General features: G+C 45.3%; 1 protein-coding gene across 2 annotated transcripts in view; it reads left to right on the top strand.

The window, feature by feature from the left end:
• ITM2C (integral membrane protein 2C) overlaps window positions 1-14,684 on the top strand; it is a 48,603-nt gene that overhangs the window by 20,094 nt on the left and 13,825 nt on the right. For both annotated transcript variants that reach the window (XM_045031014.1, XM_045031016.1), the window contains exon 2: window positions 12,209-12,349. In XM_045031014.1, coding sequence (XP_044886949.1) covers window positions 12,209-12,349 — 141 coding nt within the window. The remainder of the gene's footprint in view (window positions 1-12,208; window positions 12,350-14,684) is intronic.

Here is a 14,684-nt window from a genome sequence, read left to right as displayed (position 1 = left end):
AATTGTGACCTTTTTGCCTTTAAATATGATAGTCTGTTGATTATAGCAGTTTCTTTGTGTCTCCTACACCTCTGAGTCAAAAAGCCACCGTTTGTGTTCTCAGTGGAAATGCTGCTTTTAGGGCCCTGTAAAAACACCCTGTATAAGTGCTTTGCACAGGAAAACTGGTTGCCTTGGAAACCATGATGCAATATTTTTTTCGTTTCTAAATCAGAGCATTAAAAATGCTTCCCAGTCCATAAGATGTCCGGATTCTTTGTTTTGCTACAAGAAATGATGTTCGTGGACCCTTCATAGTATTGCTGCAGCATGGCACCTCTGATTCGCACCCCTAGCCATATTCAAGACACTTTCTCCTGCTTATATGTCACTTCCCATTTCTGTTTATGTCACTGGCCTCTCCTACCTGCTTATAACCAGTTCTTATGATAGAAAGCAGGAGCACTTATCCCAATATACCAGGAAACCTTTTTAGTGTGGAAAATTATTGAAGTGGTTCAGAAGAAATTTCACCTTCTTAAATTTGCCTTTAAGAAATATTTACCCCATCTCCCTTATTAATTTATCAGCTCATTCCTTATCTGCACCCCACTAGATTTTCTTCTTTAAGATCCCTGTAGGAAATCTACTGCCCCTCTCTGACACCAAACCTTGGATGCGGGGCTTTGGATCGGAGACCGGAGCAGGAGCGCGGAGCAGCTCCGGAGCAGTGGAGCTGCAGGTTTTTTCCTGGAGCTAGAGCGGAGCCAGAGCACAGCTCCAAAGCCCTGCTTGGATGACTACTCCACCGTTAGCTGTTACCTTCCCCCAAGAGGTACTTGGTTTGAGCTCCTATGGTGTAGATCAGGAGTCTCAAACACGTGGCCCGCAAGGTTATTTTCTGCAGCCCGCGTGCCCTCCCCCAGCATTTACCTAGAGCGGCTCTGGCCCGACGCGCGCCTGCCTGCCCTACCCCCATGCCGCTCCTGGAAGCAGACAGAACCTGGGGGAGGAGAGGCGCAGGGGTGTGTGGTGTTGTTGCTTCAGGCACCGCCCGCAGCAGCTCCCATTGGCCTCGGTTCCCCGTTCCCGGACAATGGGAGATGCTGGGGGCGGTGCCTGAAGCAACAGCAACCCCCCCCCCATGCCCTTGCTCCCCCACGTTCCAGCCACGGAGCGGTGCGGGGGCAGGGCGGGCAGGCAGGCAGGGAGCCTGCCCTGCCCCCGTTGCACGCTGGGCCAGAGCCCACCCTCCGAACTCCTGCAGTCGAACCCCCTGCCCTGAGCCCCTTGTCACCCCCTGCACCTCGACCCCCTGCCACACCCCTCCTGTACCCCAACCCACTGTCCTGAGCCCCCTGCCACACCCCGACCCCCTGCCATACCCTGCACCCTGACCCCCTGCCGCACCCCTTCTGCACCCCGATCCCCTGCCCCACTCCCGCCCCTCCTGCGCCCCACACCTGAACTCCCTGCCCTGAGCCCCCTGCTGCACCCCTCCTGCACTCTGACCCCCTGCTCTGACCCCCTGCCACACCTCTCATCCCTCCTGCACTCCCCACCCCAACTCCCTGCCCTGAGCCCCTGCCACACCCCTCCTGCACCCCCTAAGGGCAGGGAGGGGGCAGAGTTGGGGTGGGGATTTCGGGGAAGGGGTGGGAAGAGGCAGGGCAGAGCGGGGCCTCATGTAAGGGGTGGAGTTGGGGTGGGGCCGAGGGCGGCTGGGGGTGGAGGTGTCAGTAATGTGGCCCTCAGGCCAATGTACTAGTCCTCATGTGGCCCTCATGGTCATTTGAGTTTGAGACCCCGGTATAGATGACTCCTTGGTACTTCCCTGAACTCTGTAATGCCTCTGAATACAGAAGGCACTGATACTGAATGCTGGAGTCTCATGGTATGAAAGCAATGGACTGGAGGATTGGTGGATGGGAAGTATGCTTTGGCGTTAGAAGGAAGGGGTGGGGTGCATTTTGATGTGGCGATTGGGACATATTTTTTCCTTAGCAAGATGATCTAAAAGATTTTTGTAAGTATGCTAGAGCTTTTCTGAACCTTTTCTGATTTCTGACCATCGCTACTATATGCACTACACCGTGGCTAGAAGACTCACAAGAAGTTAAGTATATGTTATTTATTCCCAAAGTCATCAAAGGTGCTTTTCATACAGACCTTTTAAAATTCCATTAAGTGGTTGCTAATGTTGGAGAAATTGGACACATGATGATGATTGCAAATCCTGGATACAGGTAGCTTGACCCTTTTATCTCTTCCCATAATTGACACTGACCTTTGGTTGCCAGAATTAGAAAATTGCACCATTGTGTAAATCTGTATTTGTTTCCAGAATTTCATTTTGCTGTGTGCTCCCAAGGTTTGCAGTCTGCTTGTGGTGTTTATAGTTCTGTTACCATACCTTACACTTCCAGAATACAGACAGTTCTTTTAAAACAACAAACAACTCTCTGAAGATAGCCAGCATTATTGTAGATTCTGCTCTGCCTTTCAGATTATCTATTGGCTGTAGAGTTTCCTCTTAAAGCTGCATCCCACTTCAGGCTTCTACTCCTAAGTTTCTACTCCTTACCTTCAATTCAGTTTAGAATGTCAAAATAATGTCTATTATTTTTAATCCCCCAAATGTGCCCCACTTTTGGGATGCATATTTAGAACATTTGTCAGGCAGTCTCTCTTACCCATTAACCCCTGATAAATCTAGGACAAAGGATTCCAAATCTGAATAGCACACAAATGCATAAAAGCAAAGAAAAGAGTTGGTATAGATATAGAAAAGTCCATTAAACAGCTGAATACATACAAGCGTGTTTGACCTTAGCTAATTTTAGTATTGCATTATCAACAGGAATATGTGTTTATTTTAAAGTAATTGCAGATCACACCAAAATGAAAGGGGAATGTCTTGAATCCCACGCAGAAGGTTTCAGGAGAAAGTGGTAAATAATAACATTCTTCTATGTAATTAGATGCCATTCTGATGGAAATAGAGTGCTGTACTAAAAAGCAATAAGCTTTGAAGGGCTGAATGCCCTTAACACTTTTCTGGGAAGGTTGTTACAGTCTCATGTTTTGATCTCTTGGCAGCAGCTGACAAAATAAGGCAGACAGAACTATTTTAAAAGCCAAAGAGACAGGTACAAGAAAAGGGCAGGAGTTAAATCCATCTCAGCTAGAGGACTCAGGTGGGGTATGATTTGAGAGATGTAAAGTGTGACATGGCACAACTTCCGTTCCTTCACTTTCATTTATCATCCCCATCACACGGTCATTAGGAAGGAGAGATCAAACCTGGTATCTTTTTTTTCATAACCCTGATGCAGTATTCATAAGCAAAGCTAAAGACCAGGCTAAATGGTTGCCATTACTGTGCTTTGTTAATAATACTCTAGTTTTCTAGGCCAAGGATTGCAAAGCATGCTACACACATTTAGGGGGAGATGTTCAAAGGCCCAAAAAACACCTAAGTGTACAGTTCCCATGGAAAGTCAGTAGGAGTTGGGTTCCTAACTGCCCTTTGTGCTTTTGAAAATCTCCTCTTCCATTAAACTTCTCCACACTCCTGAGATATAGGTGTTATCAAACTGAGGCACAGAAAGGTTAAGGACATGCACAGGGTCACTCATAAACTCACTGGCAGAGCCAGTAATAGAATCTAAGTCACCTGACTCCATCCTGTGCCTTTTCTACAAATCCATCTTTCTGACCCTACCACCTTGTTTTTCCACAAGGACATGAGCTTTGACAAGCTTCCTCTCCTGGTTCTGCTTTTTCTCACTTCAACCTCAGTCCCCAAAATTGCCTTCATGAAGTCTGATTTTAGCTCCATCGTTCTCCCACCCAAGGAGGATTGAGTCATGTTAGAGTCCTTCTACATCAGGCATCGGAAACCTGGAGTGTATGGCTGCCTTGTAATGTGAGTTAATGAATGTTCTGTCTCTGCAATACTCTGCTGATCCCCTGTTAGCAGAAACCTATGTTGGACTTTGTATTCTGTTTCTCCTTTCCCTTTATGCATCCTTCCCTATTCTGTATTGCCAGATGTCCTTTCCTTCCGCAGCCTTGTGTGTGGTGTAAATGTACAGGAAACGTGCAAGCCCCCCGAGCTCTGTGATGCAAACAGCCACTCACTTGGAAGCATGCCTAACAAGAAGAGGTAGTACAGATTTGCTGCATGCCCTCTCTTGGGGCTCAGAGGTGGAATCATGTACGTCTGCTTGATGCACTTGTAAGGAAATGGATATTATTTCCCTTCCTGCAACTTGCCAGCTATTCCTGTGTTGCTGGGGAGCTTCATCCCCATTTTCAGTTTCCATTTCAAGCACACAGATTAGTGCACACTGTGAGTGTGGCATGTGTGTATTAGTATTGTTATGACTATTTATTGGTATTATGGTAGTGCCTAGCAGGCCCGGTCATGGAGCAGGATCCTGTTGTGCTAGGTGCTGTACAAACACAGAACAAAAGGACAGTGTCTGCCCCAAAGAGCTGTTTATTTTAAAAATCATTGTAGCTAGATATTTATTTTTTGGGCCAGGCACATGCTGCACTTGCAGCTGCAATAAATCCCCATGCTTTTGGGGGAGCCTAACTTGTACCCAGGACTTCCCCTCTCAAATAGCCTGGCAACACCCCTCACCTTAAAGAATTCCATAAGGGTCCAACCCCTCCCAGTTGCAGGAAGCCTTTCTACCCAGCTGATTCTCTCTGCTCCCCCCTTCTTCCCTTCAGTAATAGGAAGTACCCTGACTCCACTCTTCCAAGTGCTGCAAACCCAGCCTATTCAGTTGTCTAACCCTCCCATCCCAGATATGTGCTGCGGCTTATGGAAGTCTACCTGAGGCCCTGCATGTTGTATCAGGCCCTACAAAACCTAGCACCCGCTCTACTTGATTGTTTCCCCATTTTGATACTCTTTAGACCTTGGATCTGTTACCCACTGTGTTCACAGATTCTGTCCAATGCCTAGCACGACGAGCCCTGACCTGTTTGGCCCATAGGTGTAACTCCTGTATGTGTTCGTAAATAGTTAAACAGGACACTGTTGATCTTGATCTTGTCTCTCTTCAGCCTGCTGTTTATTTAAAATTAAAAGAAAAACCCCAAACAAAGAGAGAGAGGGTTTTTGTATCTGCCTTAATTTTAAGCACATTCTCCCAATCAGCCTGCAATGTGACTTCATGGCCATGGAACTGCCCTGACAGTAAATGGGAGATGCTGAGGATATCTGACCTTCTGTACATGCTGCTCTTCTGCTCTGTTCTTGTGAGCAGGCAGAGCACTGAACCATACAAAAGAGCCTGTTTTATCAGAAAACAGGAATTCTTGTATATTTCAATGCCCTGTCTCCTGGCAGGAACTTAGGAATATCTTCAGTGCATGCATGCCTGCAGATCAAACCAAATTCAGCGAGGTTTATTATTCAGGCCCGCTAGCTTAGATTGCCTCTCTCTATCCCTGTGCTGTGCAGCCTGTTCACTAGAATACTTGGGTAAAAGCCAAGGGACACAGGCTCCCTTGTTTAGTAATGGACGGTTCCCTACCCCCACATGGGAAAATGTGCTTGTGCTCCTCCCCGCTCCAGACAGTGAGCAGTGTGAGTTTACTGCTAAATCCGTAAAGCAGACGTATCTCAGATTAGCTGGTTCTTTTTTCAGTAAGGCTGTCCTGGGCTCTGCTGTGTTTAAATATTCTTTGTCAGTACTAAATGTGTGGTTTGCTCACTACAGTGACCTTCATTGTACTACTAGATTGTGTGCCTTGTGTTACAATGTTAAATTAGCATTATCAGCATGTAGTGAAATCCCAGGGACATTGGGGACAATGATGTAATGTCACACACCAGACGCTTCTCATGTGATTTACTGTCAGTGGTTAGACACACTCATACCACACACTCTTGGGGCTTGGCTACACTTGTGAGTTAGAGCGCATTAAAGCCCTAGCTCACTCCCCATCCACACTGGGAAGGCACGTAGAGCGCAGGGCTGCCCGGGGGGGGGGGAAGTGGGGCAATTTGCCCCAGGCCCCCACGAGAATATAATATTCTATAATATTGCAACTTTTTTTTATGGAAGGAGCCCCCAAAATTGCTTTGCCCCAGGCCTCCTGAATCCTCTGGGCAGCCCTGGTAGAGCGCTCTGACTCCAGGGCTAGAGCACTCCTGGTACCCCACCTCAGCGAGAAGATTATGCTTGGTGCGCCTTGGCTGAAATGCCCGGGCATCAGTGTGAACGAGGTGTTTCATTACTGCGCTCTGATCAGCCTCCAGAAACGTTCCATAATCTCCTTAAGTCAAGTGGCCACTCTTGTCATTGTTTTGTAATTACTGCAGGAATGTGGATATGCCCTTTGAAAGCTCCATTTTGGACAGCCAGCATGCTTGTCTGCTCTGAGACAAAGCAGCCATTAGTGTGGAATGCTGTGTGTGTGTGAGAGAGAGAGAGGCGGTTGGGGGGGTGGGGGTGGGGGGGCTGCTGCTGTCTGAACTTACAAGAAAGCATGCTGACATGCTCTCAGCCCCCCCCAAAAACCCACTCTCTCTCCCTCAACATACACACAACACACTCCCTGTTACGCTCCACCCCTCGCCATTTGAAAAGCACGTTGCAGCCACTTGCAAGCTGGGATAGCTACCACAATGCACTGCTCTCTGTGGCTGTTGCAAGAGCGCTAATGTGGCCACGCCAGTGCGCTTGCAGCTGTCAATGTGGGCAGATTGCCGCGCTTTCCCTACTGCACTCTACGAAAGCTGGTTTAACTCAAAGCACTCTACATCTGCAAGTGTAACCATGCCCTGGGTTAGTGTCCAACTCTTGTCCCCTTCCTGTGGTTTGCCTTTCCATTAAACTGACTCTGTCTCAGCTTTCTCCTGAACTTGGCTTGTTCGGAAGGTTTCTCCCTCAAGGCCCTTCTCTTGCTGCCCCTAGGTCACTCTTTCCCCTCAAACTGCTCTTGGGCTTGAGCTAATGAGCAGCATCTGGTCTGATGCCCTACATGAGTCAGCAAAATAGATCTTGATGAACAGAAATTTGCACACAAAGTATTGAGACACATTTTTAACCTTGTCGAGTTAGTATATTGACCTCCCAAGAGAGTGGTTTTTTTTTTGGAAGACCTTTTTATATATTATTATTTTTAAAAAATGCTTCCCAATGCTAGAACTATGAAAGGTGGGGAGGATGCTAGCCCTGCAAAACTTGCAGGAAAGAATACTGTAAGTATGATATGTTACTGTGCTTCCCAATAGTGTGCTGGTTCCATTTGAGATATGTGCTATGTCTAATTTCGAGATGGACTGATTTTCTTATTAAGATTAGTTAAAGGAAAAACTGCTTCCATGTTAGGGAGTCAAACATTCTCAAGGCAAAAAGCTGTTAATGAATCAACTGCGATGAATTTTTTTAGAGCGTAATGGGCAATTTTAATTTGTAATACAGGGAGTAGCGATGTTACTGAGAACATACATACTTTGTGACTCTAGTAGTTGACAGCCCAATAGCAGATGTGGATGCTTTTTCTGAAGTTTAAAGATGTGGTTAAAGCAGGTTGTACACCAGTTTTTCCAAGAGCTTCCATTCTGTCTGTCTCATAAGTGACTCTGCCTCTGGCCTAGAGGCTCAAATGCAGATTGTAATTTAAAAGCAAATAAGTGTCAGTTTGTTCATGGTGACAAATGCTACTTCTCACCTTGCAAGTTTTTAAGCTGCTGGGCTGAGATGATCGGTGGGGCAAGTGCTCTTTACAGTGTATTTTGTCATGGTTAATAGTTCTCCTTTAACTGAAAGGCAGCATCTTTAACTTGTCTGACTGAGCCTTGCTCTTCTTTCCTCGTGTACTCTTACTTTCTTCATTTACTCTCTGGCTTTACTCTTTCATTGTTTCTTTGCTTCTCCCAACTCAAGCTAGTTTTTTTTCTTCTGCAAAATTCGAAGCATTTTTATCTTGCCACAGGGATACTTTGCAGAGATCAGAAATTTGTTATGTGCTAGAGCAGGGGTGGGCAAACTTTTTGGCCCGAGGGCCACATTGGGGTTGCAAAACTGGATGGAGGGCTGGATAGGGAATGCTGTGCCTTCCCAAACAGCCTGGCCCCCACCCCCTATCCACCCCCTCCCACTTCCCACTCCATGACTACCCCCCTCAGAACCCCCGACCCATCCAACCCCCCTGCTCCTTGTCCCCTGACTGCCCCAACCCCATCCACACCCCCGTGCCCTGACAGGTCCCCTGGAACCCCACCCCCTATCCAATCCCCCCTGTTCCCCATCCTCTGACTGCCCCCCCCCCCAACCATTCAACTGCTCCCTGTTCCCTGACTGCCCCCGGAACCTCTGCTGCCCAGAGCACTGCCCACACGGTGGCGTGGCTCTGTGGGGGAAGGGGGACAGCGGGAGAGGGGCCAGGGGCTAGCTTCCCTGGCCAGGGGCTGGGCAGGACGGTCCCGTGGGCCGTAGTTTGCCCACCTCTGTGCTAGAGAGAGCAGAGCAAGTCTACTCACAGAGCAAGTCTACTTTCGCTGCACTGTGAAAAGGCAAATGAGGGAAATTTGCCCAGTTCAATTGTTTTTCATGTTAAAACACTCTCTTTAAGTTTGAGTTTTATGTGCTTTGATCTTTCTGAATCCTCTCCAAATGCTCACACCCCAGCTCATCCTCTCCATGCAGTGTTAGCATCCACAAGAGGCAACTTGCTGAGAAAGCTGTGGATGCATTATCTCTTACAGGAACCTGGCACTCGTTTCAAGTAATTCACCCATAAGCGTTAACATTTTTCTTGGCTGTTGTTGCTTGAGTTTTAGTAGCAGGACCACCATTTTTTTTCCACCCTCACTCTCTCTGCATCATGACTGTGAGCACTAATATTCAGCAAAGTGTGTTTTGTCAAGGCCGTTGCCATGTAGCATGTTTTTCCCACCTCAGCATTGCTGGTAGAGATCCCTTAACTTCCTTATAAATGTGATTGGTTTTGAATAGTCACTGCTTTGAACTGCTCACTCTGTGATGGGAGAGAGCTTAAATTTTCTTCAACTTCCTTACTCTCTTCATGAAGAAGCAGTGCAGAATTGATTATGCACTGATCCCACAGCATTGGGAGTTGGCAATGTATTGCAAAGTTGTATGTGTTGTGCAAGCAAGTGGGGAAAACAAATTTAGGTTAGCTTCTCCTCGAGGTGCTTTGGGATTGCAGTTCATCTGACACCACTCACATTCTTGTCTTTGCAGATATACCTGTAATAATACTAAAAAAGTAGAAAATCTGTCTGATCCATGTCATCTGGGAATTAATCGTGCAGTGAAGTTGTATAAAAATGAGGTTAACAGCGTAAGGTCAGATTATTTGCTGACTGGCATGGTAGAGGTGGGACTATCAGAGCCGGTGACAGTTCCCTAATTCTCTGGCCAGCCGTTTTCCTGGAGACAAGTTAGTGCAGCCTAGAGGCTGCTCTAACATACACCAGATAGTAACTGTCCTTCTTTTCTTCCTGACATGCCCCTCTGCACTGGAGGTTGTGGGGAGGATGGTGTAGGAACTGGCAACACTGTCTCTACATCTCATTTGGCCTATGCTATACCAAGGGAATTTCCAGCTAGGAACGGGCAGCCTACCTGAGCAGAACAAAGGGAACAGAGTGAGGCAGAGTATCTGCCCCACTGACTTCAACTAAGATAGAGGGCTGCTATCCAGGCCTATAAAGATTTTGCCCAGGAAGACCACTTTTGCCTTTGGGGAAGGAAGATCTATGGGTTCAAGGCTTGGGATCATTCTACTGCAGTTCAGTAGTGGACGAAGGGGAGTGTTGCCGGCACAGAATGCCCGAGGACAGCAACAGGGAAGGTTCATTGCCCGGTGTGCTTCGCTCCAATAAACACACCAAGGTTGAGAAGCAGACAAAGTTTATTTGAGATCTCAAAGCGGTGCAAGGAGACAGAGGCGTCTCAAATCAAGCACACAGCTACAAGCAGCTTTTTCTCTTTTTATACATAACTTTAACTAAGCCTCTTCTATCCCCCCCACTCCCCCTCTCTCCCCACCTTTCATTCCCATGTAGCAGATACACTTTGCAATAGCAATTACATTAAGCAGTTAAGTCATACTTGGCATCTAACAATTTAGCTCATTAGTAACTCTTCTGTGAACCGTTATCTTGTCTTACTTTCTTTGATCTGTTATTTTGCCCCTTAGCCAGGAGCAAGCAGGCCTCATTATAGCAGGCCTCATTATTACCTTCTGGTACAGGTGTTGCAACTGATAACCATTCTCTGTTGCTGGCCTGTTAGGTCGATTAAAGTTCAAACATGGATCCGCTTTGGTTTATTCAGGCCTACTACAGAAAGGCTTCATTGACACTGTGGTTTTCCACCCTCTTGAGTTACCTAGTTACCTAGATTTATGCCTAGTGACACCAACAGGAGGGGATGGGTCTCAAGTCAAAGTCAAAATGCTTTTTATTTCTCTGGTGGGGAAAGCTCTTACTGTGACTTGTTTAGCCCAATCTGCTTTCCAAGCCGCCTTCTGATCACAGCCTGATTGCATGAAGCATGAAGACTTGCAGGACTTGAGGCTTGGAAAGCAGATTGAGCTAAACAAGACTTTAAAAATAAGCACCTTGTGCTGGATTCCACATAGAAGGTTCCTGGGTTTGACCTTCCACGGACATATTGGTCATCTCTGCAATAAATTCTGCTACTCCTGATGTAGCCATCTAGCTCAATCAACTTCAGGTGACATTGTAGTTGGTGCCCTACACCAGCCATACAAAAGAAGAAGCAACTCCTCTGTTTGCATGGCCAATCATCTCCCTAACTACCGTTTGGTAAATCTCACCTTTTCCCTTTGGATTTGTAATGGATTTTGAAGTTAACATGACATTTTGCATAAAGCAAGATTGTAAACAACATGTGAGAGAATATAAAATGCTGGCACATACTTGTCAGTAGGATTTTGGTCATTCTTCTGCACAACCAGCCCTGGAGCACGGAGCATAATTTATTTTGTCTAGGTTCTAGATACAAAAAGGGGCTAGATTTTTATTAAAAAATAATAATAATAAATCTCATATTGCCCTACAAGTTGTAACACTCTTCAGGCCAACCAAAGTCAGTCCTTTTTTTAAGTGCTTAGGATCAGTTATTATTTCTGTTGAGAGATTCCATCCCTTCCTTCTCACAGATAAAGCGTGTGCGCAGTTCCAGTCTGCATTATCTGCTTGTTTAGCTGGAATGTAGCTTTACATTCTTCCTTTTGGAAATCTGAGCACCTCTAAACCTGCCTGTCAATTTTCATCCCCCTGGTTCAGGATTCTAAGTGTCCTTATGTCCCCTATCTTAATGTTCTAGAGATTTTTTGGGGGGAAGGGGTGAGGGGGGGGGGTTGGTGGTCATACAAGATCAGAATATTGGTCCATCAGGTCAAATATCCTGTTTCCAAAAGTGGCCAGAACCAGCTGCTTCACAGGAAAGTGCTAAAGTCCCTGAAGTGGGAAACTGAATAATCTATACTTAGGGAAAGTTTATTCAGACCTCTGTCAGAGATTGACTAATGCCCTGAAACATGAGTTTATTTCCCTTCCAAACTCTTTTCTCTTTTGTTCCAAGCCCCATGTACCTTGAGTGTGTGTTAAAGGTGTGTTGGAATATGATTTGTGGGAGCCAGGGTAATGTTTTGAACACAGATGGTTGATAAAATCATTGCACCCCTATCATTAGGCAGCTCTTTAAAACAAGTGTATCCCTGTCCTCTATTTTATTTACTCCAAGGACTGTCCCTGAAAAATTCAGCTCCTCAGTTGATTTTCATATTTTTTTAAAAGCAACTTGTGCACAAATATGGGAGAAATGCACTTACATTTATCAGGCATTTTATTTCATAACTTCTAGTTATATAATTTTCCTGTTTGCTTTGTTGTTGAGACTTATCACAAATAATAAAAAAGGTGAATCCCTAGAAATCTGTCCAGCTTGCTGAGAGTAATGTGTGTGTGCATGTGTACATATATATAGGAAAGGGTATGAAATGTGTCCTTGTCATCCCTATTGGAATGATATTGTCACATAAGGTTCCTAGGATACCCATGTGAGATTACCTTGAAAGACCCTGATCAGCATTTATTATCTGTGCTTCATATTACCATGCGTGGGCTTTAAACAACATGTTGTTGCTCTTCCGATGGCCTCCTACCTCATCTGACTAATGTTTTTGTTCTTTCTTTTCACAGGAGGAGGAGCAGCCTCCCCCAATGCAAACAAGGAGGTCGTCTCTCAGTGGGTTATGCTACTTGACTATGGGCCTCATTGTTTTGCTCCTGGGCCTTGTTTTTGCATCCATGTATGTCTACAGATATTTCTTCGTTACTCAGGTACTATACAATCTGAAAATTCCAGTTCTCCTGTCTGTCCCCCCCCCCCCAAATAAATTTAAGCAGCCACAACTGCTGCCTCATTTATTTAAAAAAACAAACAAACAAACTTTTTTTATGGTAACACCTACCTGTCACAGCCTAGATCAGGGCCCCATTGCACCGGGCACTGCACAGACACACAATAAGAGACAGTCCCTGCTCTGAAGAGTACATGAAAACTTTCCAAAACCAACAGAACTTTTTCTTGCAGCATAAAACATTAACACAATTTGTCTTTGATTTTTCTGTACTATGTCACAATATAACTGGCTTTGCTTAAGCGATCCATATCCATGTCTTGTGATTAGCAGTTACATTTGATATAGCCCATTCCATCATTCGGTACACACAAAGCAGGAGGAGTACATGTCTTTTATACACAAAGTTGCTTTAAGATTACGTTCAAAATTGAGACTGATTTCCAGCAAGTAGATTCACGTGCATTTGTCTGCATGTGATTGTGTATGTGCAAAGTAGATGCATAGGCAAATATATGAAGCTAGTCTGGGCTTATATACAAATGCACATGGCTTTTGCTGATTCCTGTTGGGCTGTGTGTGTGCGTCCACACCTACAAATGCACTGACTTGGGTGGACACAAAATAAGCATCGCTCTATACAGTCTGACCTGTATACGGAATAGCAGGAATACACAGTCCAGAAGCTTTTTGTTTTTCCTGGGTCTATGTAAATGTCCTGTCACTCCTATGTCACAAACATAAGTTTACTGGTCTTAGTCATAAACAATTTTTAAAGTGTGTTTTGCTAGGAGGGAGCAGAAGGGGTTGGAAAGAACACAGAGCTTAAGAGAGACTTTCTTTGTGATCTGTATGTACAGCACCTAGCACAGTGGGACTCGGGTTTCTGGCCCTACTGCAGTACACATAGTAAATACCACCACTAAAGCACAATAGGAAATGCTATTGGAAAATCAGTGTGGGTTTTCCATGAAGCCTGCAGGAGTTAGGTGCCCAAGTCCAGTTGAATTGGGTGCCTTCTGTTAGGTGCCTCCTTCCTAGTCTAAGTACACAGCAGTTAAACAGCAGCTGTTCAATACACTTCAAAGAATATACATGTAGACTCATAGACTTTAAGGTCAGAAGGGACCACGTGAGGGCCCCTTTAAAAATGCATCCGAGGGTGGAGGTAGGGGGGAGTTGTTTTCTGTTATGTAGGTCAGATTGCCCTCAACTCTAGAAAGAGATTGGTGTATTATTTATATTACAGTAGTGCCTAGGGACCCCATTGTGCCATGCACTTTATAGATACATAATGAGAGAGACAGTGCCTGTCTCAAAGAGCTTAAATCTAAATAGACAAGGGAACCAGGGACAGACATGTGAAATGACTTGGTCAGGGTCTCTCAGCAGGGTAGTGACAGAACTTGGATTAGAACTCAGACCTCTGGAGTCTCAGTTGAGTGCTCTAACCACTTGGCAACACTGCTTCCCAATATAATTCTATTTAATATGAAAGCTGGGATCTTTCTGAAACTTCTTGAATGTTCAGCTTTTCTATATTGTGGCAGATAAGTAGTGTTATGTAATGATTCCCTAGAAATGTTTGAGGATGACGAATTAATCATATTCTTTTGTTGAAAATGTGACTTGTAAAATATAGAGTTTGGTGACTTTTAGGATCTGTGTGCTGGGTGGCCAACCAGAATTCAGTTGCTTTGGGGAAGGAGGGAATGTTGCTTATTTATAGTTTACAGTTCTAGGGCAAAACTTGCCAGCTCTTTCAGTCTTGACTTGAAAATTTCTACCCCATTGGTGTCCAGTTGTTGCTGCTTGGTGGTAGTGCCCTGATGTACTAAGTACTTTCTAAATATACAAGAAGGGATGGCCCCTGCCCTGAGTAGTCACAGTCAATGAATGAGACAGACAAGTAAATGGAAGTCAGGGAAGAGGAACAACAAAGGGATTTTTCTGTACAAATCATCTAGTCATTGTAGGTAGCATATTCAAAGTGGGATTTTGAGAAAGAGATCTTAAAAGTTGAGGGGGTAGAGCCTTGTGGATAATTCAGGTGGGTCAGACCACACATAGGATGTGGCATGGAAGAAAGGACAGAGGTGATTGCTCAGGAGACAGCAATGGCTGCATAAGGGTGAGAAGCTCGACAAGGCAGGGTGAGGGGAAGTTGCAGTAGATTAGTGCCCCAGACCCAGATTCAGATCCCCACTTGGGTCACAATCTAAGTTGTCCATATAAAATAAGAAGCCAAATTTGCATGTGATTGATGGTTTCTGCTCAAAGAAGACTCCAGACTGAAGTGCATTGATGGAGCTCTT

The sequence above is a fragment of the Mauremys mutica genome, chromosome 9 (genome assembly GCF_020497125.1).
Source record: "Mauremys mutica isolate MM-2020 ecotype Southern chromosome 9, ASM2049712v1, whole genome shotgun sequence".
In the NCBI taxonomy this organism is placed as follows: domain Eukaryota; kingdom Metazoa; phylum Chordata; order Testudines; family Geoemydidae; genus Mauremys; species Mauremys mutica.
The sequence above is the reverse complement of the archived record's forward strand: the minus strand, read 5'-3'. Positions and strand labels throughout refer to the sequence as shown.